Source organism: Toxorhynchites rutilus, chromosome 1 (genome assembly GCF_029784135.1).
Source record: "Toxorhynchites rutilus septentrionalis strain SRP chromosome 1, ASM2978413v1, whole genome shotgun sequence".
In the NCBI taxonomy this organism is placed as follows: Eukaryota; Metazoa; Arthropoda; class Insecta; order Diptera; family Culicidae; genus Toxorhynchites; species Toxorhynchites rutilus.
In genome coordinates, this window is record NC_073744.1 from 135,436,014 (window position 1) to 135,462,719 (window position 26,706).

Consider the following 26,706-nt stretch of genomic DNA (forward strand, 5'->3'; position numbering starts at 1 on the left):
CAGCGGAGCATAGAACTGAGCAAAGTTTATTCGAGAGCAACCACGTGCACACGAGTTACCATCATTTGTTGGAAAATTGTTTCAATGAATAGAAGTCATCACTCTCGAGTGAAATATTTGCTATTTGTCACGCCAACGCATCAGTTCTCTCAATTTGTCAGCCAAATTGTTATACCCTCCTCGAAAAAGAATCTCAACATGCGAGAAAAAAAAAGTTCCATCAACGACTTTGCGTACACGTGTGCAGGTAAACTTGTTGGAAAGATGTTCAAAAGTACAGTAACTCACCGTGTTCAGGATGTGCAGAGGTGCCCAACAGACGAAAAACTCGGCTATAATCACAAACAGCATCCTTATGACCTGAAATTGAGAGGGGAAGACGGAAAAGAGCAGAACAATGGGAACAATACAATTTTAGGACGGTTAGGGATGACTGCCATATAAATGAGCATCATTTTATTTGCCGTTATTAGCGCGCTATCCTACCTTCTTCTTCGCCTCGATACTTTTGTCCATGTAGGTGGAGCGAATTGCTTGGCGTGAAAATGCCGTCGCGTAGGACTCATTGACGGGCGATGCGGCGGAATGATTGGTGTGGCCGGATGATGCAGGATTCGCCGGAACTACCACTGCCGCGGTTGCTGCTGCTGTCGCAGACATCAGAATGTGGTTTGACGATGCCGTGGAAACGCCGTGCGCGTTTGATGTTCGCTCATTTAGCGTTGTCTCCATCGTGCAACTGTAGGTGTTGTTGTGGAATGGCTTACTACCGGCGGTGGATCCGGATGATGTAGTCGGAGGAGGTCTACCGCTTTGCGCGGACGTTATAACGGTGGTGGATTTCAAGGCTATCATCGACTTCGGGCGCTTTGGGCGGTGGGTCTGCAGGGGTGGTGGATGAAAATGTGAAACAGATGGCGTTAATTTACGAGGTGGTAATGATAGCTGCAGGTGTCGAATGGTGCATAAATTAGTAGAGCAACGGCTAGTGAGGGATGTAATGGGGGGAGAATTTTTGATTGGAAAATTTACGATTGACAGCGCTGAGCGTTACGCACCATATCGTGACGACTGTGGGTGGGCAGTGAATTTATTCAAATTTCATGCTAAATGCTTTTTAAACAGCAATCTGGCATAGTCAGAGCAAACAGTGTGACAAACGGAACAAGAATCTACCCAACCTTATTTTTCCTTTCCCTCATACACAACGGAATCGAAATGGAAATGAACGGAAGCAAATTGTGGCAAATAGAGAGCACATTTCCCTTTTTTGAAATTGGCAAACAGAATAAGCTGACGATTCGCATCTCTTGCCAAACAGATTGTTTATCAATTGATTCGGTGTGTAAACAGCTGTTCTTCCGCCACAGGAATAGTTTTTATGTACGTTCGTTTTATATACGGATTGTACGGTTTCGGCGTCTTTTAATTGCATATTGGATTTCAGGCAAACTCGTCCAGCATGAGGAGCGTTTTGCAAATATTTTATAAGACTCTCGAAAGTTTTACGACGAGATAGTTAGGGTAAATGATGTTGGTTTGTCGGATCTAGGGTGTTTTCACGCAACTAGTAAATGCAAATCGGTTTTTCTTCATGAAAATCACATATAATCTAGACGTTATTTCGGTTTGTTGAAAAGCTCCAAGTCTCTAGTTGCTTTTTTTAATTCTTTATGTTTGAGACTTTCAGGCTCCTGGGCTGGTTCGTCTCAGCTCTAGTTGCTAATAATACCATAAGGCGTTTAAATTATCAAATTATCTAATTTGGTTTCGTTTGCTTGATTAGTTCTCGAGTTATGCAGAAATTTGTGTTTCATTTGTACTCCATTTGTACTCCAGTGTCGAACCACCATAGAATCATTTATTGCACCCTAAAACCGCCACAAGCCAAATTTGATTTCGTTTGCTTGATTAATTCTCGAGTAATGCTGAAATTGATGGTGGTGGTGAAAACAGTGAAGCTACTCCGATCAGACAAGTGACAAGAAGCTCCAAAGGATGCTGAAGAGGAAGATCGAGGGAAAAGTGGCTACATCGCTGGATGCGCTTGGACGTGAAGCCCTTAGAGAGGGGGTGGAGTATCTAACCACCATAGAATCATTTATTGCACCTTATAACCGCTATATGCCAAATTTGAGTAATGGCAAGTAATGCAGAAATTTGTGTTTCATTTGTATGGCAGCCCCCCCCTTTAGAGAGGAGGGTGGAGTATCCAACCACCATAGAATCATTTATTGTACCCTGTAACCGCCACATGCCAAATTTGGTTTCGTTTGCTTGATTAATTCTCGAGTAATGCAGAAATTTTTGTTTCATTTGTATGACAGACCCCCACCACCTTCCCCCTTTGGAGAGGGGGGTGAAGTGTCCAACCAACGTGAAAACATTTATTGCGCCCTAAAACCTCCATATACCTAATTTAGGTTTCGTTTGCTTGATTAATTCTCGAGTAATGCAGAAATTTGTGTCCAACTTGAAATCACAAAGAAAAAGTTAGACTACTTTTCGAAAGAGCCAAGTAGTGAAAACATGTTGTTGTTAGAAAAATCCTTTCCTGTAGAAGTGCTTTTCTTTCGATGTTTGGATGACTTGTTGGTTATTGTATGAGTTATTCATATTTTTTTGTCAGAATTTTATAAAATACTTTTTTTGCGATAAATTAATTTGAATTTAAAAGATTTTTTTCAGTAAAAGTTTCTTAAAAAATTACACAGAAAAAAACTATTTTCTAAGTTTCATTGTGATCAAAATTGTTTAGATCTGACACTTTTTGATTTTTTTTTGAGTAAATTCAAGAAAATAAAACATTGGCCCTTTTCAAAAACAGGAAGTGGGTTATATCTATGGTATAACCGCAAGGGTGACGTAGGACTATCGTTGATTTAGAGATAATTTGTTTGAAGTTGAATCTGAATTCATTCTGAATGAATGAATATTTGGAGAACTTCGAAAACGAGAGCGTTACGTTGGAGGCACAAGGTTTTATGCATCCAATATTGGATACGGAAATATCCTACTGATGGGGAAGAATAATTTTCAGAAGCTATCCTGTTAATTGCGATTGATTGAAAAATCACAAAACCAAATGTATTTGGTCACAGTGTTACATGGTTAGAAAACATTCAAATAAACTCTTTCACATGAATGTATTTTAAAATTCCTAGAGGAACTGGCAGATTATTTTCCGGATCTTTCTCGATGCTGAATGGCATCCAAACGGAAAGAATTCCGCGCGTGTATGTGTGTGTGTGTGTGTGTGTGTAGCGGCTGCTTCGAGATCTTCCCGGGGAACCGTTTGTGGCATCACTCTCCTCCTGATGGATTCTCTTCTGGCCTAAGGTGCACAAACAGGCTCTTGGTGACACCGTTCATCCGCGCTTATGATAAATGAAGAGCTTCACCACAACAGCGACAACATGCTCCAGTCGCTGTTCAATTAGAACTGAGTGGATTTCCGAGCGGCGCTCGCTTATATACCGATTGGTGATTTCAATAGCCTGTTTTGAAAGCAAATTTAAGACTATTGAAACAAGTTTTTGGATCAGAAAGTAACAAGTATAGAACGCGTAGACATTTTATCTTTCGAATGAAGTGTTTATCATACCATTTCGTTCAGTTGTTTAAGAGCTATTAACACTCAAAATCTCGGTCTCCGGCGTAACGCTTTCGTTTTCGAAACTTTGATTTTACACCCCGGTATAGAAATGAAAGACGTAGTCCTACGTCAAAAGTAAGTTTTTTTTAAATTTTCATGTAGACAAAGTTGCTTACATGACCAATGGTACTACAACGTTTCACTGCAATCTGAGATGATGCTGTCAATTGCCTGTCGAGTTGGTATGAAGTTAATCTTCTGCATTTTTGCATGCGTTGCTAAAGGTAGATTAGGGTGGTTAAGAAGATTATTCCACAGGGCTGGGGAAATAAAATGTGTTAAGTGTGAAATGGTTAAGAAGATTATTCCACAGGGCTGGGGAAATAAAATATAATCCCCTGTGACCGAGTGTACATCAACTATGAAAAATACCGCCGCGATAGCGTTCGTGATGAATACTCAATGCAATGCGTGCATTGACATAAGCAAACACATTGCGGCATATGGCCAACTTGTGTATTGTTCTCGCAAGAATGGCAAGAATGCATCACCAATGAACAATCTTCAACTGCTTCTACAAGACCAAGCAAACCATCCTCCGTTAGGTGAAGAATGTTTGTGTATGAATCAATCACACGTGAGCCTTGTTGGATTTACACGATGTCATAGGTAGATAATGGTAATGGAGGAACAAATATACTGGTCTTATAGAAGTTGGAATATATTTTTTGTACAGGGTCTTTCAGATTAAACGCTCACGCAACGAATTTTAATAACTTCTACAAAGGTGAACCGATTTTTTTAAAATTAAAATAAAGCTAATTTTAGGACATTTCGATGGGATAACGCTTTTTAAACGGTGAACAAAATTATTCATACACAATTCTAACATTAGGACTTCGATCCTGTTGAAAATCCGAGTTATTTCTTCTTTAAGTTCCTCCAAATTTTGTGGCTTATTAACATAGCAACGATACTCCAAAAGATCACCGCGGTGAGACACAATCTATGAAAGTTATTGGTTTGTCGCACCTACTTCAGAGGTGAAAAATCGAGCTGTTGCTCCGGATCATGTGCAGTTAAGTTAGAAATGAAGGGGTCAACGTGGAGACGCCTTCTTGGTGATTGGCACTCAAAGCGGTATAAATAGACCGACAGAAAATGAGCAAGCAAAGGAACAGAACACGTTGGCCTATGATCTTATGGATTTTTATTTGTTCAGAAAATTATTAAATCTGCTTCAACTCATTAGACGCTCACAAAAATCCTGCAATATGCGTTAAATTATTGAAAACTAGCTGACCCGGAAAACTTAGTCCCGCCAGAATGGATTTTGTTGAAACCTTCAAACATTCACGTTCCTGGCGCTTCTACCAAAACACGTCATAATAATATCAAATTTTCAGACACAATTCACCATAGAAACATTTATTGCATCCTAAAACCTCCATATGCCTAATGTGGTTTCATTTGCTTGATTAATTCTTGAGTAATGCAGAAAATTGTGTTTCTTTTGTATGGCAGCCCCCCTAAGAAAGAGGGGAGGAGTATTTAACCACCATATAATCATTTACTGCCCCCTCAAACCTCCACATTTCAAATTTCGTTTAATTTGCTTGATTAATTTTTGAGTAATGTAGAAATTTGTGTTTCATTTGTATGGAAAACCCCCACCCCCCCTTAGAGAGGGGAGAGGGGTCTCGAACTATCATAAGAACTTTCCCCGACCCCAAAAACTCCTACACACCAATTTTCATGTCGATCGGTCCAGTAGCTTTCGAGTCCATAAGAATCAGACAGACAGACAGACGACAGACAGGCAGAAATCCATTTTTATATATATAGATAGTGTTCGAAAAGCGCCTTAACTTGAGGTAAGGTCTCCACGTGAGATGGAGAAAATTTAATTCCAAAATCATAGAAAAAAGATATTCAATAGACATAATAAACATATGACTATTCGAGTAGAATATGTACAATAACTAATTTTGATTTGAGCTTCCGTGCTGCTGTGCGGCGAGGTGGATTTTACGTGAAATGAGTAAATGTTGAGATTACTTCAGAAGGTTACTCAGGTAGTCTCAAATGGTACATTATGATGAACATAAGTATCAATATTACACGAAACATTAGAAAAAATGAATTGTTTCCCAGACACAACGGCCAAACTGATTTCGATTTAGATGATTTTTCGTAGACACGTTATCAGCCTATCAGAACGTAGATGATCTTAGCAGAGATAGGAAGAAAATCATTCAATCTATATGAAATGTTGTAATTCGATACAATTAATAAATTATCGCATATTTTGCTTTTTTGTGTATTCAGCGTTCGAATTAGGAATGGTTTCCGCCTATTTGATAGAAAATCAACAAAATGATGAATGCTTGCAGAACTGATGACAATGTCAGAGAAAGTTTTTTTTGTATTGAAATTCCACATCACTTTATTTCAAACCATTCGTGTCGACATGTTTGTTCTCACTTTACAAACTATTAGCTTCCTATTGTCTCAAAATACTTCAGCGCTACCCTGACACTAACCTAATTTCGGAACCTAATTTATTTTTCTTGATTGAAAAACACTCTCCACGTTTGCATACTGCAGGCAGATCAAAATAACAGATCCCCTTTGTCTATTGTACTCAGTATCTCAAATTTACGCTTCCTCGTCCTCTTCCTCCTCGTCGCCTTCGTCGTCCTCCTCGTCACCATCCTCTTCGGCGTCTATGTCCTCTTCGTCCTCCGCCTCGAGGTCCTCCTCTTCGTCGAACTCCTCGTCTTCTCCCTCGACATCCTCCCCTTCATACTCCGCATCATCTTCCTCTTCCTCCGCGACGGGTTCGTCCTTTTTTACCTTCTTCGACTCGGGCTGTTTCTCAGCGGTCGGCCGCTTGACTCCTTTCGATCCCTTGGTCTCCGTCTTCTCGTCACCGGCGGCAGCATCAACTTCAGCCACAACTTTCTTATTTTTTGAACTCATCTTGATATGATACTTCGATGTGGTATCCACTCCAGACACTTCAAAGGCGTTTGGTAAACTCTGGCTAATGGCTTCCGATACTTTCCGCTAGTGCGACGATCTGATCTCGACGAGCTCCAAAACACAACTGGAATTATTCGATGCTTGGAGCCTTTGTTTATAGTGGTGTGACAGGTATTGTTTTCTGAAGTCCTTCTGAATACATATTCTTCATCGAGTTCCCAATGTCTGCCTGCCATAATTCCTAATCCGGGGGTACATATTTTAGGGAAAGCTGTACATTCAAATTGGGAAGCAGGCATATCGATACCTGAGGGAGATGAGGAATACCTTCTCCACTTTTAGAGAAGAGGATATAATTTGCGCTGAAGACGAACAGCATAGATAGGCCAATAATGTTGACAGAAAAGCGAAGCAAGATAATATAATGGCACCTTTAACACGTGTTGTGATTAGACTAAATATTGAATCAATTCTGCTAGGGAAAGAACATTTGAATCATTCCATTGAAATGCTATTTCCGTAAGAAATTTATTTAAGAGTAACTAAACTATTCAAACCCGATGAAAAGTCTGAATAGAAGAACTAAGCTGATTTTCATTCGACGAAAGTGACAGCCATTGCTGTGAAAACATAAAATGTTATTGTCGGGAATTTTCTTCAAGTTTCTTCAAGTTTCACTCGTGTTTTTGTAACTTGACTAGTTCGAACCCTAGCAATTTAGAATAACTTAAACAAAATGTTAACGCTGTTTCGTTTGTTTTGAAGTTAAAGCATTTCCGACAATATAGGGAGGTTTTTGAAAGTCACTTCAAAAGTGTGCAACTGTACATTTAAAAACGATGAGCGAGGTGATAATTTTGCCTGCTAGAATCCCTATTCGTTGGTACAGTCCCTTGGAACAATGACAGACTACAACCCAGGTACTATAAACATACACTACGAATCGTGTATTACATCGAACTTTGTTGTTTACCTTTTGCCCCATCCATCAACATTTCCTTCGCTCATGCAGATTTCAGGTAGGATAAATATCACCAACTTCAGGTAAGTATACAGGGGAAATGAATAAGACCAAAAGATACTTCATTTTATGTGAGGTTTATTGAGGTTTATTGAGTATTTTCATTACGAACAGTTTGTACAGTACAGTTTGCATGTTTTGCATGCAGAACTATACTGCGTATTTTAATACTGAAAGCAGCTTTGGCTCTGGCGTTTATCATCCATTTTAGGAAAACAATAGGAAAACCTTGTATTATAATTGAACTATTTTACAGGTTTTAACTTATCAAAAAATAATTGTTTGACTCATTATTAATTATTAAATTTTCCTCTGTTCTGTAAAAGTGTGAAAGCCGAAACTGTTCTAATGTCGAATCTATTTGCGAGCACATTTTTCTATCATTATCAGTTGCTTTTATGTATACCTTCAAATATCATTCGTATTGATTAAAACCAAATATCTGACATTGCTGTGCATTGATAGTGCCAACATCGCATCTGTTAATGTAGTAAAAAAAAATTGTTTTGATCTCACTGACAGCTAGTTTAGCTATTTAGTCTAGTTATATTCTGTAAACAAACCATTCAAACAAATGACAATGAGGTTCAATAGCTCTATCAAGGGCAAAGGGCCTGGCCGGGTAAGGGAGTAAAAAGTGCTCCCAAACCAAATTACCAGCTGTATGACAAATATTGTATAGGATATTAAACAAGAAATTTTGGCCTTTTTTTTGAAACCCTATGTGGTTCAACATAGGATCTATAGTGAAAAATGTACTTTTTCGTTTATTTCACACCATCCTCAAAAGCTTCGAGATAAAAATGAATAAAAATACTGAATGAGCATCTTATTACGGTGTATCAAAAAAAATTATTAAAAAAAAATTTCATCAAAAATTTAGGTACTAAAATTTTTTTGGAAATTTGAATTTTTTTTGGGATTTAGAGATTCAGTACTACTCTAATTCAAATTTTTATGGTGTTTCTACTGCTTTTCTAGATATGTGTTTTTTTCAGTTTTTTTTATATTTCCAAAGGATCTGGCTGGGTAATGGAGTAAAAAGTGCCCCCAAACCACATCACCAATTGTATGGGACTAAATATACAAGGTACTAAATAAGAAATGTTGACAGTAGTACCATATATTTGAGTCCTTATATGGTAGAACATAGGATCTATGGTGAAACATGCATCTTTTCTTTTTTTTCACGCCATTCTCAATAGCTTTGAGACAAAAATGTGAAAAAAAACTTAAAGTATATCTTACTAAGGTGTATCGATCGATATTTTCAAACAATTTTTTCATCAAAAAATCGAATACTAAAAAACATTTTAATTGGTTTTTTTTAAATTTTAAATAAAATTATTTTTTTCTTATCTTGAGATTCAGTACTACTTTAGTTTGTATTCAAATTTCTTCCTACGTCTACGATAGAGCTCTGGGAGAAAAAAATAAAGTCCTCGTGAAAGATCATTCAAGATTTTTTTAGTACTTAAATTTTCGATGAAATTTTTTTTTGATAATTTTTCTTGATATACCGTAATAAGATGCACATTCAGTGTTTTTTTTTTCAAATTTTTGTCTCGAAGCTTTTGAGGATGGTGTGAAATAAACGAAAAAGTACGCTTTTCACCATAGATCTTATGTTAAACCACATAGGAATTAAAAAAAAAAGTAAGCTTTTTAAGTTAAACGGTTTAATTGTGATTAAACATAATAATGTACTGAAAGCTAGAAAATAATTAGGCAAGTAGCAGTTAGCAGTTATCACACCTCTCCTTCATTAGTCTAGGGCATTGATAAGACTAAAAGAAAATCGTGGGACATATGATGAAGTAGCTGATTGTTGGTATTGGAAATCCAACGTGCCTCACGATTTTATTTTAGTCTTATCAATGCCCTAGACTAATGAAGGAGAGGTGTGATAACTGCTAACTGCTACTTGCCTAATTATTTTTTAGCTTTTAGTACATTATTATGTTTAATCACAATAAAACCGTTTAACTTAAAAAATTTACTTATTTTATTTTCTAGTTTTTAGTACATTATCTGTTTCATTAGAATATTTATCTACAATAAAACCATTGTACTGTATTATATCAGTTAAATAATTTCATTTGATACAGATATTGAGTGGATTGCAGAAAATACATAGTGTGTTCTCCAAGTGAAGTTCGTTCGTTTGATACACATATTGAGTGGAATGCAGAAAATACATAGTGTGTTCTTCAAGTCAAGTTCGTTCGTTTGATACACATATCTCAATATTTTTTTTTTTGAGATGATATGGAATCAGCTATTTTGTAGCGGCGGTCAAATTGGATTTTTGAAGATAAGCAGTTTTAAAATGACAGGGAAAGGGGGTCTTCGTAGCCACTTAGTTACGCGTTCGCTTACCAAGCGATCGATCGTGAGTTCAAACTCAGGGCCCTCAATTCATCATATTTGTGTTGTTATAGAATAACTACGTCCACGCAACCATCATCAGCGATGGAAATCGATCTACGGTGGAACAAAGATCGATTCATCCATACAACTGCTCTGCTCTGCAAGAAACATCGGGCTGCTGTTCTATAAATAACTCAACAATGATCAATATCAACTGTCTCCGCTGTCCGGTCTGCTGAACAATGGAAGAACAGAAAGAATACCCTTACGCCTAAATGGTTACTACAGTGTAATTTACAATAATGTAATGGAACAGAAAACATAACGCCTAAATGGCTACTACTAACTACTGTGTAATTCACAATTTATAGAAACATAAAAAAAAACATATGTACATGTACACGATTAAACCCGGCTCTGTTACAGCTAAATACTAATGAGCCTAATAAATAAAAATGGGATAAAAAAAATGACAGGGATAAAGGTATTTTATAAATTGGGTCAGTTTCTATTGATCACATTTCTATTAATGTGGGACAACCCTACAGACATACTAATATACATACAAAAGTTCAAGTTGAATAAAACCGTTTAATAAAGTAATTTTCTATTTTGTGATTGCGGCCATCTTAGATTTGAATTTTTCATGAATAACTATGTTCTACAAGTCAAGCCCTTTCATTTGATTCCCATATTGACGGGGTTTTGACATAATATGTAGTCCGCCATTTGGTAGTGGCAGCCATCTTGGATTTGCATTCTTCATAAACAACCGTATTCTACTAGTCAAGCCCTTTCAGTTGATACTCATATAAATTAGGTTTTGAGAAAATATTTTTTTTTTTCATAAATCGTTTATTTTTACAGGCTCAGTTACATTAGTTTAAAGGAGCCGAATTCTTAAATGTATTTTTTAAAACTATACATATACAATTTTCCTAACACTATGGTTAGTAAGGTGGAAAACCGATTACTCGCGGTTTACTCGAGTTTAGAAGGGTGACATATTCTTTCAGAAAGGGGATGGGATATAAGGGAATTGTTACAATGTTGATGATCACACTCAATTCTTAAATCTATTCGTATATCTATTGTATATTTACATTTCAACTTATTTTATTGTTTATACCAAGGGGGGCAATCGCTCGCAATGGATGAAAAGGAGGGTATGAAGACATAGGGACAATCACACACGAAGATCGATAGTTTTAAGGAAAACATATATTTGGGTCATGTAATCAAGGTCTAACCGAGCCAACACATCTCTCACCGGCACATTGGGCTGTCTTCCTCGGGCCCGAAGGGAGTTTTCTAAATTCGATCTGGCGACAAGATACACCTCGCACGACCAAACAACATGCTCGATGTCGTGATAACCTTGACCACAGACGCAGAGATTGTTGCTGGCAAGATTGAAACGAAAGAGTAGCGCATCTAACGAACAGTGATTGGACATGAGTCGGGAGAAGGTGCGAATAAAGTCCCGACTCAAGTCCAGACTTTTGAACCACGGTTTGAGGCTAACCTTAGGGATAATCGAGTGAAACCACCGGCCCAATTCATCTTCATTCCACTTTCGTTGCCAGTTAGCGATGGTATTTTTGCGGACTAAAGAATAAAATTCATTGAAGGCGATTTGACGCTGATAAATATCGCCTTCAATTGCACCTACCTTTGCTAATGAGTCAGCCCTCTCATTACCCGGAATGGAGCAATGTGAAGGGACCCAGATAAAGGTAATGACATAACAGCGTCTGGATAAAGCACTCAAAATTTCTCGTATTCTCTCAAGGAAGTACGGCGAATGCTTTTCCGGCCTCACTGAACGGATAGCTTCGACAGAGCTAAGACTATCCGTTACAATGTAATAGTGTTCAACAGGTCGTGAGGCGACGCTGTCCAACGCCCAATGAATTGCTGCCAATTCAGCAATATACACTGAGCAAGGATTCTGAAGACTGTGTGAGGTGCTAAAAAATTCGTTGAACACTCCAAATCCTGTGGACTCATTTATAGTGGACCCATCAGTAAAGTACATATTATCACAATTGATACCCCCATACTTTTCATCGAAGATCGTTCGAGCGATCCTCGATCGTTGGTAATCTGTATATCCATGGATATCTTGCTTCATGGACAGATCAAATTGCACAGAGGAATTGATGTAGTCAGGGAAACAAACACGGTTGGGAATATACGAAGAAGGATCAACCTGCATGGAGATGAATTCATTATATGAACTCATGAATCCGGAGTGAAAATTTAACTCGATCAGCTGCTCAAAATATCCGATCACCAATGGGTTCATGACCTTACACCGGATGAAGAACCGAAGAGATAATACATTGAAGCGATCTTTTAGTGGGAGTAGGCCTGCCAAAACCTCGAGACTCATGGTATGCGTTGAGGGCATACATCCCAACGCGATACGGAGACAAAGATACTGAATTCGCTCGAGTTTAATGAGGTGTGTTTTGGCAGCTGATTGAAAACAGAAACTGCCATACTCCATCACTGAGAGAATAGTTGTTCGATACAACATTATAAGATCTTCGGGATGGGCTCCCCACCAGGTGCCGGTAATTGTACGGAGAAAGTTTATTCTTTGTTGACATTTTTTACTCAGATTCCTAATATGAGCCCCCCAAGTACATTTGGAGTCGAACCAGACCCCAAGATACTTGAATGACATAGCATGAGTGATCGGTTTACCCAAAAGTTGAAGCTTTGGTTTTGCTGGTCTATGCTTCCTAGAAAAAACCACCATCTCTGTTTTCTCCGTGGAGAATTCGATCCCTAGCCCAATGGCCCAGGTTGAAAAATTGTTCAAAGTATCTTGTAAGGGTCTTTGCAGGTCGGATTCGTTTGATCCTACGACAGACACCACTCCATCATCTGCAAGTTGTCTTAGGCTGCAATTTTGTGTAAGGCAATTGTCGATGTCGCTTACATAGAAGTTGTACAAAAGGGGGCTTAAACATGAGCCCTGGGGGAGGCCCATGTAAGAGACCCGACTTACTGCCGAATCTCCGTGAGAAAAGTTCAAATGTTTCTCACAAAGCAAGTTATATAACATATTATTCAATAGAGGCGGCAGACCCCGAGAGTGTAATTTGTTCGACAAAACCTCTATTGAAACAGAATCGAAGGCCCCCTTTATGTCCAAGAATACTGAAGCCATTTGTTTTTTTTCGGCGTAAGCCATTTGAATTTCTGAAGAAAGCAACGCAAGACAATCATTCGTCCCCTTGCCCTTGCGGAACCCATATTGTGTATCTGAGAGTAGCCCATTCGTTTCAACCCATCGATCAAGGCGAAACAAGATCATTTTCTCCAACAATTTCCGTATACAAGACAGCATTGCTATTGGGCGGTACGAATTGAAGTCGGACGCGGGTTTTCCGGGTTTTTGAATAGCTATAACTCGTACTTGTCTCCAATCATCCGGAACAACATTATGCTCCAGAAACTTATTGAATAAATTCAACAAGCGATGTTTGGCCACATCGGGGAGGTTTTTCAACAAGTTGAACTTAATTCTATCCGATCCTGGAGCCGAATTGTTACAAGAAAGGAGAGCAAGAGAGAATTCTACCATCGAAAACTCGGAATCAAGATCGCACCTATCTTGTGGTATATCTCGAACAATTCTTTGCACGGGAGCGGAATCGGGACAAACCTTTCGTGCAAAATTAAAAATCCATCGATGTGAATGTTCCTCGCTTTCATTCGATGAAGAGCGATTTCTCATGTTTCGAGCCATTTTCCATAATTTTTTCATTGACGTTTCTCGTGACAAACCTCCCACGAAATTTCGCCAATAAGCACGTTTTTTACCTTTGATCAAGTTTTTAAATTGATTTTCAAGGTCTAAATACGTTTGAAAATTGTCAATGGTTCCTCGTTTCCGAAAAGCTTTAAATGCATTCGATTTTTCTACATAAAGCTTTGAACATTGGCTATCCCACCATGGATTGGGAGGCCTTCGGCGAATGGAGGAACCTGGGATGGGTTTCGTTTGAGCGCGAATCGCGCTGTCATGGATCAAACGAGAAAGGAAGTTATACTCCTCCAATGGAGGTAAACCATCTCTGGAATTGATGGCTAGAGCAATCGCGTCCGCATATTTTTTCCAATCAATGTGTCTTGTGAGGTCATATGCCATGTTTATAGATTCAGAAGAATTCGACCCAATGGTGATGGAAATTTTGATTGGCAAGTGATCACTACCCTTGGGATCCTGGATTACATTCCACTTGCAATCTAACGATAGTGAATTCGAGCAAAGCGAGAGGTCAAGAGCACTTGGGTTAGCAGGAGGTTTAGGAACACGTGTTGTTTCCCCAGTGTTCAAAACGGTCATATTGAAGCTGTTACAAAGGTCATATATCAACAGTGAACGATTGTCATCGTACGGTTCCCCCCAGGCAGTTCCATGAGAGTTGAAGTCTCCCAAGATCAATCGTGGCTCAGGAAGGAGTGAGCACATGTCAATAAGTTGCTTGCGGCTAACTGTAGCTCTCGGAGGCCAATACAAGCTGACAATACAGAGGTCTTTGCCTCTGATGTTTGCATGACAAGCAACAGCTTCGATCCCTCCAATAGGTGGAAGGTCAATTCGAAAAAATGAGTGGCACTTATTGATCCCCAATAGCACCCCTCCGTATCTGTCATCACGGTCCAAGCGTATAATATTAAAATCGTGGAAAAAGAGATCATCTCGCGAAGAAAGCCAAGTTTCGGACAGAGCAAAAACATCACAATTGAAGTTATGAATTAAAAATTTGAATGTATCCAATTTAGGGATAAGACTACGACAATTCCACTGTAAAACAGAGATATCTCCGACCTCTCTATTTAAATTAGACATCAAGAGAGATGATCATTGCAAGGAGGGGCCATGTTTGCATCAATTGTTGCAAAATTGTCTTCAGTACTGGAAGCATTGAGATGACAATGGTTCTGATGGAATCGGAAACATTAAAACACGTGAAGATTTGATCCACAAGGTCAGTCAACTTTATAAATCCCGATTGGGAAGTTGAGCTGGACGCAGAAAAAGGGACAGTTGGGGTTTTTGATGTCCCCTCGAGTGCTGGGTCGTTCGAAGGTGAACTGTTCCCACGGAAGCCAGGAGGAACCTGATTTGGCTTGTCCGCTGCACTCGATATTTTAGGCAAGCTAACATGGGGTACCACCGATGGGACTTGTCGTTGAACTTTGGGAGTGGACACATTTTTGCGCCGGGAATTCCCTTTGAAAATAAACGGTGTGCCCTCGTTAGCTATATCCGCTTCCAATTCGTCAACTGGCAGTGAAGCAAAGACATTGTTTGTTGGTAATGGTTGTTGTTGTTGAGCCAGTGGAGAAGCGCCCTTTAAAATATCCGCGAAAGTGCGTTTCGAGCGTTCCTTCAAAGAGCGCTTTTGTTTATCCCAGCGACTCTTGTAATTTTCACAAGATGAGAGCACATGTGGGGATCCCCCGCAATATGGACACTTATGCTCAGTCGCACTGCAGGATTTCCCCTCATGTTGCTCTCCGCAAGTGGCACAGCGCTCCTTGTTGGCGCAATAAGCTGCTGTATGACCAACTGACTTGCATTTGTTGCAAGTCATGGGCTTTGGCACGAAGAGTCGCACCGGCAGCCTCAATTTGTCCACCATAACGTAGTCAGGGAGGGCGGCACCAGCAAAAGTGACTCGAAACGAGTCGTACGGCGTAAATTTCTTTTCTTCCCCTTCCTGGGTAACTTTTCCAAGTTGGCGACATTCCAAGATTTTGACTTCCATCGAAGGAAGCCTCTTGAACCTGCCAACTCCCATACTTTCTATAGTTTTGCACGTCAGACCCGTTTCAGATATAACGCCCCCAATTTCTACGTTATGGGAGGGAATAAAAACTCGATATTCGAGGATGAAATGCTTATCAGCAACAATATCGTTAGCGTCCTTTCGGTTAGTCACGACAACTCGCAGTTTGTTCGGTCTTACTTTGCAAATTTCGGAAACAGAGGTGTATCTTTTCAGATCTGTCATAATTTGTACGACCCTCAAGGCTTTACCATTAGGTTTGGGCCGGAAAAAAACAACCCAAGGACCAGCGCCAGGCGCATCGTCCGGATAAACCCTGACACGGGGAGCGGAAACAATAGGAGAGGAATTCGAGGACAAGGTTTGAGTGGTGACAGTAACATCAGAGGGGGGAAGGGATGTCGATGATTGGGTGGAAGTATTGGAGGAATCAGGGGAAAGGTTTGCAATCTTTTTTTTGGAGGGGGGCTTGGTAGTGTGAGTTGACTCGTCCCTAGAAGAAGAATCTTCGGGCATAGGAGTCCGTTTAAGGGACTTACTACACCCTGCTTGAGCAAGCGAGGGGGAGTCTGAAATGTCCATGTCTAGACCCCCACCCTCCTCCATTCTTAGAACGAACGATTATTACCTTTACAATTTTTTTATTTATCTCACTTGTTAAACAAAAAATTAAAAAAAAGCTTCAATAAAATAAAAATAATTACATAAATTTGTTGTTCCGATATGCGCTCTGTAACCCTATTAAGGGAGACACAAAAGCCACGCGCTACGGAGACAACACAATAGCAGAAGAATATCGTTATTGTTGTACTCAACTGAGCGTCAACCACGTTTTGACGGTGCCGTTATGGTTATCCACTACAGACGCCGATCCAGACTACTGCAGAGGCACTGCTTCCTCGGTTCCGGCTGCTTTGGGCACTTTGGGCACTAATTCACCACAGAACACATGAGAAAAAAAAATAGTGGGTTATATCTATGATATAACCGCAAGGTTCACGTGGAACTACCTTAGCTTAGCAATCATTCGTTTGTATTGATTAAATTCTTGATTGAATGAAACAGTTTCCAAATTCAATTGAGTTCAATATATTTGCTCTGTGAGTGAAAAAAATGAACAAATGCCGTGTAAAGTCAATTCATTTATTGTGATTGATTGTTCTTCGTTACAAGTAAATTTAATGACGGACCTTTTACGTTTGGTATGATGACTAGAACAAAATATATGTACGGAAGAATTATCAAACGTTTGATGAACCAGCCTAAGGCTGAAAATCTTTCCAATAAAGACAAAAAAAAAATTATCAAACGATTATTTTATTTTACATTTCCCTCTGAAGTTTACATCCCAAAAGTGTACATACTTCTCGAATCTCGAATTTGCTTGAAACTGGGAAGTTCATTCGCTTCTAGTGTCTGCACGATTTTCCCAGGTTCCTAAGTTTAGAAGATCATGTTAGGACAGACATATTCCACTCTGCACAAAGGCAAGCGAGGACAAAAGTACTCGCAGTTTGCATTTATTTGCAGAGCCGATTTCCCCAGAAACCTCGGTTTTGAAGTCTGTGTTAGGGAAACACATTTCAATCGGAACAAAAATACCCCCGATTTGTATGAATTTGCAATGCCGATTTCCCCTAGGCTGCTTGGTTTTGATGGCTGTGTTAGGGAAACCGTAAATCGGGCCAATCAAAACGATGCAGTTAGGGCGTTTAGATAACGCCTAATATTTTACAGTTATTCAATTGTTTATCTAAGAAAAACAACATTTTGTTAGTTGCGATAGATGCGTAGAAATATTCCCTATCAAGTGATGCAAACATCTCTCCTATCCAGTACGAAATGTTCGAGCTATAAGCATTCGAAATCTTTCATTTTTTCCTGCATGTTCTGTGTTTAGGTTTTCATTTTACCCTCCATATATTCCGGTTAGACGTAGTCCCACGTCAAAACCAACTCGTTGGGGATAAGAGAAAAAAAAACTTCGAGAACAATGCTTGAGGAGTGATGAGCACATCCAGCTCCTTCAAGTTGTTAGCGAGGAATGTTTGAGAAAATATGTAGTCCGCCATTTTGTAGTGGCAGCCATCTTGGATTTGTATTTTTCATAGATAACTGTGTTCTACTAGTGAAGCCCTTTCATTTGATACCCATATTGATGGGGTTTTGGAAAACCCATATTGATGAGGTTTTGAGAAAATATGTGATCCGCCATTTTGTAGCGGCCGCTATCTTGGATTTTCAAGATCATGAATTACGCAGTTTTATAATGACCTGAGAGAGAGGAGCCAGCTGAATGACAGATTTTGTTTTTGTTTGACAGAGAAGTTTGTTTTCTTCTTATTCTTTTTACGCATTCTCATCAAGAAAATTCCAATCTGACAATTTCAAGTCAGATTGTTGTTGTCATTAATTTATAAGAAAAGTGTTCAAACTTGATGTGAACCTTTGTTTGTGAATACATTTGTGCGTTATTATCCCCGATATGATTTTTGACGTAGGACTGCGTCTAAAAGGAATATATGGGAGGTAAAAAATTTGAACACTGATCATGTAGGAAATAATAAAAGATGTACCGTCATCCGGGGGCAAATTGATCACCGTGGTGAAATTGATCAAACGTATTACTGAAACTATGTGTGATATAATTTGTATACCATTCCCCATAGATAACATATCTGTCGCTTCCAATCAGTCTACATAAATGTTGCGCTCACTGTGCCCTCCCTCACAATACCCACTTCCCGTTTGTGACATTGATGAGTGAACATTGTTGAATTGTCTTTCTCAAGATTCATTGTACCCCTAATAAGTGCTCGAAAGATGTAATCTTACGTTGATCGCACTTGATCGAAGAAATTACAAAAAGAATGTATTTGAACGCAGTATTTGATAAACCCTTTCTGAAAAGAACTGGATTTGATTTGCTGAAAAAAAACTGTCTTGTTTTCTCTCGTGTTGTGCGTTATGTGTGGCGATGGTAATTTTTTTCGAAGCTGCTGTTGATTTCTATGGCTTCAGCGTTTTCGGCTTGCATGCAGCGATTTTTGAGGATTTGTTTGACTTTTGCTTTCGGGCAGCCACACCAGCAGTAGGAGCAGCTTTCTTCTTGCTGGTCGCCTTCTTCACAGCAGCAAGTTTGGTTTTTTGCAGCAGTAACTGTTCCAAAATGATATAACCGCTGTAAAATTATAATTGGGTTGATTTCCGAGCTGGCTCCTGCTTATATACAGATTTTTGTGATTTCAATAGCTTGCTCTCAAATAATTTTTTAAGCTATTTAAACAAGTTTTTGGACCAATAAGTTACACACATATAACGCGTAGACATTTTATCTTTTGAATTCGAAAGCGCTTATCATACCATTTCTTTCAACCGGCGAAGAGGTTTTATTGCTCAAAATTCTGTTTCTCCAATGTAACACTCTCGTTCTCGAAGCTTTGAACTTACACCCCAGTATAGAAATGAAAGATGTAGTCCGAAGTCAAAATTATTTCCACATAAAATGTCTTGTAAAAAAATGTCATGTTGAAATTCTCTACATATTTTAATACTTCCCCTTGGTTCACCGTGACTGGTTCGCGCTGACATAAGGGTGATCACAACAAACGCGAGCTGGCTCCTCTCTCTCTCAGATAATGACTACAGAGATAAAGGTGTGTTCCAAATTTCAGATCAATCGGTCAACAGAAAGGGAGTCAAATTTGTATTAATGTGGGTCAGCGCTACAGACAAACATGTTACAAACCTACAAACATACAAACATACAAACAGATTACAGGGCAAGCTGAATAAAACCGTTTAATAAAAAACGGCCAACATTTCTTATTTGATATCCTATACAATATTTGCCATACAGAAGGTGATTTGGTATGGGGGCACTTTTTACTCCCTTACCCGATCAGGATCTTTAGGCTCGATTATATACAATTTTAGTCCCTATTATCAGTGTTGCCACACGTACAGATTTAACTGGAAAGGTACAGATTTTTTTTTGTTATTTTTGGTACAGATTCTGTACGGTACAAAGTACAGATTTTCGTCAAAAAGTACAGATTGGTACAGATTTTCTCCGTGTGTGAAATTTCTTACATTCGAACTGCGGCGTAAAAGTCGTCATGTGCCTTAATCATGACGACTTTTACGCCGCAGTATCGTTTGGGACGATTTTTTTTAAATTTTAATTCATGATAGTACGCAATTTAGATTTAAAGAAAACTTTGTATAAGCATTATACAACACACGAAGGACTTGCAAATGTAAATTTAATATTTGTAGTAAATAAATGAGTGTTTTTTCATGCTAAATTTCTAGAACGAATAATTTCGATGGTACAGATTTTTGGACGAAAAAGTACAGATGAGAAAGTCTTTTAACCCCTCTGGTACTGGTTTAAATGTGGGAACACTACCTATTATACCGTTTCATCTGAAATTCGGAACACTTTAGCTTAGTTGGCCATCAAACAGTGTTTCATTATTCAAAGTGGTACTGTTCAATTGCGGAATTACCACCTTGATCAAAAAGCTACCGGAATTTATTCGGGAAATGAAAAATACAAGATCATATATCAATATCGAAATTGTCCCCTTCAAAGTATTCCCCATCGACTGCAACGCACTTATACCAGCGCTTGATCCAATCGCCGATAAATTTATTATATTCAATTTCGGTATGGCCATCAGAGCCATCTTCGATTTTTCGATTTCCATTACCTCATCTCGGGTTCTGAAACGTGATTTCTTGAGTCGTTCGAATAGGAAAAAGCCACAGGGAGCCAAATCAGGTGAATTCGCAATGAAAAAAAAGTAATTGGCTATTTTGTAGCTGCGGCCATCTTGAATTTGGATTTTTTTACAGATTACTGTGTTCTACTAGTCAAACTCTTTTATTTGATATCACTATTGGCGGGATTTAAAAAAATATATAGATATCGCCATTTTTGTGGTGACAGCCATTTTAAATTTGTATTTTCCATACATGACTGTGTTCTAGTAGACAGGCCTTTTCAATTGATACCCATAATGATGGGGCTTTGAGAAAATATGTATTGCTGGGCCTCGAGTCAATAACAGAATGTCGCGCAAGAGTGTGCAATCCATGGATGTAAGTAAGACTAGCGTCTTACATTATCATGTCGGGTGTTCGGGCTCGATCCCCGTTCTGGTCGGGGGATTTTTAGTCAGAGAAATTTCTTTCGACATGCACTGTGGTCACGCGTATTCTAGAGCTTTCCCCTCGGAATACATTCAAGGCGTGTTATATGGCTCAAGAAATCTCAACTAAGTATTAAAGAATGACACTAGTTAATGCATACGTTGAGTCGGCAAAAGTTCCTCAGGGAACGTTAACACCATTCCAGAAGATGATGTACTAGCTGACCTGGCAAAATTCGTCCCGCCCAACATTTGTTTATTTTAGAATAACTATCGGTCAGAGACCGTTCGTAGGAGAGCTTAGTGGAAGAGTATATCTAGGCACTACATTGTGAAATATTTTAGAATGAATTAAAGCTACGCTGTTACCTCGGTTATGAACGGACCACCTTCTTTTTGAGGGAAGTTTACTTAGTCGCGGCAATACATACACACACTCTTTACAGATGCACGGGCCGAAGGTTGTGCAGTCCACTGATCATTCAACAAGAGCCAAAGGTTGTACCGCTCATGACAACTCTACACGAGATGATGATTGCGCCGGCTAGTGACCATTCTATCTTGGATTCCTCGAGTCGAGAAAGACGCACCACGCTAGATATGGGGTACAGACTAGGGGGGCGTTGCTGATTAATGGTCAGCTGCATCCCAATAGGAAGTATCCCGTATCGGGCACACGTACAGAGCATCGAAGACTGCAACATACCAATTATGAGAACACTTGTAATACTAACCTCGAGCCAACCGCGAGTAATCGGTTACATATTACTAACATAGTTGTAAGACAAAAATTGTCAAAATATTGGACTCCCGGCCCCGTCAGGCTAACGCCACATGTGCCTTAATAAAAAAATTATTTTGGGAAAAAAAAAAATTTGTTTATTGTTATCAATACCTTCAAACATTTACGTTTTCTTACTATGAGCAAGTTGATGGATCCAATCGCAAAACTGTCATTGATTGATCTTCTAATCGACCCCGTTGAATTTACCTTTTACTATAAAATTCCTAGTTTTTCTAACAAAACTCATCATTATAATATCAGATTATTTTCAGAGACAATTCTCGTTCAAGATTTATCAACCACTTGCAAATAACCTGTTGCTCCGATACATGGAATTAATGTTTTATACAGAAAATATGATAGAATAAAGACAGCCCTATATCGGACAATTCCTTCCTCGAGTTGTGCTCTTATGAGCACATTCGACGATACTTTTTTATTGGTATAGATATAAGAAGATATAGGATTGCGTTTCATCACATTGAAATCCATTTCCAGTTTCGAACAAAAAGCAATTTCGCTACATCAAATGGACTAACAGCACTTGACACTATGTAATAATTTTCCGAATTTTCCCATTTTTATGTTTGGTTGGAATATTTTTGCTTGAAATATGTGTAATATTTTTATGGGACCCCCTCTCCATTCCAGAGGAGGGAGGGGTGTCATACCATCATATAAACATTTCTCATAAACAAAAACCCTCACATCCCAAATTGTGCTTGATTAGTTCTCGAGTTATGCAGAAGTTTGTGTTTGTATGTCCCCTGTAATTTGTGTTTCATTTGTATGTCAGCCCCCCCCCCTCCTCAGAAAGGTAGGAGGAGTGTTGAACCACTTTGGAAAAGTTTCCCCTACTAAAAGCTCCACATGGTTCCAAATTTGTTAAGATTAGTTTTTGAATTATGCAGAAATGTATGTTTCATTTCTATGGCAGTTCCCTCCCCTCAGAGAGAGGGGAAGAGTATCTATTCACCATGGAAACATTTCGTGTTCCCTAAAACATTCGCATGACAAATTTGGCTCCATTTGCTTGATTAGTTTTCGGATTATGCAGAAATTTGTCTTCCATTTGTATGGCAGCTCCCCCTTAGAGAGGGGGATGGAGTGTCTAACCACCGTAAAAACATTTATTGCACCCTAAAACCTTCACATGCCAAATTTGGTTTCGTTTGCTTGATTAATTCTCGAGTAATGCAGAAATTTGTATTTCATTTGTATGGCAGTTTCTTGAAATGTTTTGTTACCATTTTCCTTTTCCAAATCAGATTTAACTGTAGGGGAGGTGGGGGTAAAACGGACATGTTAAGAAGAACTTCAATTGTATCTTTGGAAACTCATGTTTCCCAAAACTTTGATGCAGTTTCTTGCAAATTTGATGCAATTTCTTGCAAATACAGTTTTTCTACCTAATTGGCCAAATATTTTACAAAAAAGTGTGTTTCAATGTTTTTTACTGAAATTGGAACAGACCGAAAAGTACATTTTTGTTTTGATGCGGGTAATATGGACATATAGTGGGGGTAATATGGACAGGTTTGTAATATATGAAGCGTAGAGGTTTATCGATCGCGAGAGGGAATCAACCAAGGTCTGAACTCATCACGAATGTTCGTCAATTGATGATAAAATCGAATTAATCAACCTAGAAGTGATACCGTGCTTTTCAGCAGTATAAACGGACAGACCCTCAACTATTTTGCTTATGGAGCCAGTCATCTTCTAAACAGTCCACATTTGGCGATTTGTTTTCCATTTATAGACGCAGGGCATTTCTCAGGAATAGATTGAACAGACTTTTTACAGTTTATCTCACTCCCACTGGCAACTGTCCGTTTTACCCCTCCAGTACAATTATTTTAATAATTTAAATTTTCCACTCAAAAATGAATTTACTTTTCCGTACATACCTGATATCGCTTCTCTGTTAACTCGCAAACTGAAATATAACCATCAGCGAATTGAATTTTGATATTAAACCACTTAAAATGATTCATATCGAAGCAGCTAAAATTACATCCACACTCGGAATCATGTATGATTTTCGGTTTTTGTTTCCCTTTTCCACTTTTGATTAGTATTCATTGCCATAGGGTGGCTTAAATATTATAGAATAATATGTAGAAAGTGTTCTGATTAACAGAAATATGAAATTCAAAATGTATCTCATACACATCAACCACCTGTTCATATTACCCCCACTGTCCGTATTACCCGCGGTTTCCCTAAATGTTTGTTTCAACAAAATGGTAAGTTTCACATACCTCTATTGAGCTTGGGTAGACTGTACACTTCGTAGTTGCTCTCCGTGATTGACCTGAACCAGCGAAATTGCACAAAGAACACACCGAATGACGCTTGGGAGTAGCAAATCATTCTCATTGTCAAGTTTCACATACCTCTATTGACTACTAACAGATATGAATCACATATGCAGCAATTGAATTTCGTATGAAAATCAGGACAAATGATAGTATCAAGACGTCCCAACAGAATCTAAAAATCAGGACAGATGGATTCCCTGTTCAAATTTCAATCACCTTGTTAAAGACTGATTTGAAAAACCAAAACTAACTCTGTCGCAGCCTTTTGAACGACAATTTAAAGGTTAATTCCTGGCGATTGTTGATTGCTCGCTGGCTGGAGCGAGATTAGAATAGTAATCGGAAATTACATCTCTTTATACCATCGTCCGGTGCAAATTTTGTTCAAAGGTCAATCATTGGTTGCAAATGTTTGTTATCTCCGTTGGATCTTCAATGTCAGTACTTGACCGCACCGCCCCTGTTTGCATAGGAGACGTAATCACCAACACCATTAGTGTGGGGAAAACGCATTTTTGTTGTTTTTTGGCCTTCAAGCATAACCATGCAAATTTCCAATGAAATAATCTGTCCAGTTGAAGGATATTATCGGCCAAGAGAGGGTCTAGGAGATTTTGCGGATTAAAACAATTTCCATTTGAAAAACGCTTGCGTTTATTTATGCGGACAATCAATCGTTTCAATAAACGTTTGTTCGCATAGCTAGACGTAATCATCAGGTTGCTTTGTCTGTAGTGTTAACATTTCCGATAATAGCCAAAACGTCTCCGTCGACAGTTTCGGTTGTTGTAGGATAAAATCAAAGAGGTTTGGAAGAAATTTAGTGAAATGTCAAAAAAAAGTACTCTGGATTTGTTGCGAATCTATGATAGCTCCGACACGGGAGTTGAAAATGAATCCTTTTCACTGGCCACGATTCAGGACGATGCGGAATTACAGATGGCAGTAGATGGCTTATTGAGACATAGAGCATTCACAAAGCGGATGTCGGGTAAAATCAAACGCTGAGAAAAAAAGAGTTATTCGAATCGAAAATCTAATCGATCATAACTGAAAATAAAACAACTAAAAGATGTTTTAAAGTGGAGTTTTAAAAAAAATACCGATGTGTTTTATTGAACTTGGGTTAAATATGCAAAAAAGATGTTCTCAAAATAAATTAAGCAGCTGAATTTGTAGTATTATTATTAGTTATTTGTAATTGAGTACGTTGGATGAACCGAAAAAACAATATTATATTACCAATATATTTTACTACAGATCTGATTGTTTCATTATCTACTTGAAGATTCAAATCCAGAAATTTAAGTAATTAAGACATATAAAAACTAATTTGCTTCTCTACGTTCATCACAGTGCAGTGAACAAAGAATAGTAACAATATGAGCAGCGTTTCAATAATTGCTTATATTAATCTATTAGGGAAAGGCCAAGTGATAAGACACTATAATGAAAGGCGTGTTTGGACTCTAGGAGTAATGTGATTCAAATGTAAATTTATCATGCAGCACATAATACCGGTAATTGTTGATTTTCGAACGATGTATAAAAGCTGTATGGAACTACGTCTGTTATGCGGACAAATAGTGATTTTTTGGAAACGTTTTTTCAAAATTGCTTAAATGTTTTCGAACAAAAAATGATTGTTTGCATGTTGAACATACGTATAACATTGTGTAGAATACGTATCAGCGAAAAAGTCGATTAAGTTCATTTTGTCGCTTACGTCTCCTATACAAACATGGGCAGCGCAGTCAGTGGATGTTGCGATTAATTGGAATGAACAATTGCGCATAATCTGAGCGTGTATTTCGAAGCAAACGATTCCGTCAGTAGCAGAACAACAACTGATCGGTAGGCTATAGCAAACACATTTCTAATTGCGCGCGCTTTTTTTTCCATTTCTTGCTCGGGTATTGTGTCTTGCCGTTACTTTAGATTGCTGCGATCCGTTGAGAAACAACACGATCGAAATATAACAAGTGTTTGAAATCTACCATTTTTCGTAACACATTTATTTTTTAATTTTCCACTTCACGTACTATACTATTTATATTTCACATACATACCATACTGTTCGATGCCTACGGAGAAGGAGAAGATACCTGCAACATCTGTACGTTAGCTTTCCCCGCACATCGAATACAATCCCTTGTTCATCAAAATCGATGAACATGTCAAATGACAAGTCTGACGGAGACCATAACGCTTCCGTTGAACTCAATATATTATATGAAGGCCTTCGAGACAACTCATCCTCCTCCTTTACCTCTATGACGGCTGAAGACGTCAGCCTTTGAATTATTTTGATAATTTTTAATAAAGTGAAATAGAAAGTAATAAAGTGAAAGTACTTACCGGATAGTTTTCACGTAGTGCCAATATATTCTACCATTGCCGCCTTGGTGTCCGCGAAAGCTGAAAAAGGGTTACTTACCTGATAACCGCTCCGCTGCTCCCGCTCCGTTGCTCCCGCTTCGTTGTTCCCGCTCCGCTGCTCTCGCTCTGCTATCGCTACATACTATTCTGTTAAAAGCTACGTCAAAATTTCCTGAAAACTGAATAATTTTTCCACACATTGTACGATAAAAAAACGTATGCCACGGTACAACATAATAGGAATAACCGTCCCGAATCTTCCTGTAAACTTTGAATGAA

General features: G+C 38.6%; 2 protein-coding genes across 4 annotated transcripts in view; both read right to left on the minus strand.

Annotated features, from left to right (window-relative positions):
- LOC129762898 (trissin receptor-like) overlaps positions 1 to 26,706 on the minus strand; it is a 311,968-nt gene that overhangs the window by 48,076 nt on the left and 237,186 nt on the right. For 2 of the 3 annotated variants that reach the window (XM_055761499.1, XM_055761498.1), the window contains exons 6-7: positions 487 to 882; positions 289 to 360 (exon numbers count right to left, since the gene is read on the minus strand). In XM_055761499.1, coding sequence (XP_055617474.1) covers positions 289 to 360; positions 487 to 882 — 468 coding nt within the window. Of the gene's footprint in view, positions 1 to 288; positions 434 to 486; positions 883 to 26,706 lie in introns of all 3 variants that reach the window. The other variant, XM_055761500.1, reaches the window with a different exon arrangement.
- Positions 6,029 to 6,719, minus strand: LOC129762901 (glutamic acid-rich protein-like). The gene has a single exon (XM_055761505.1). The coding sequence runs from the start codon at positions 6,575 to 6,577 to the stop codon at positions 6,254 to 6,256; it is 324 nt and encodes a 107-aa protein (XP_055617480.1). The 5' UTR covers positions 6,578 to 6,719; the 3' UTR covers positions 6,029 to 6,253.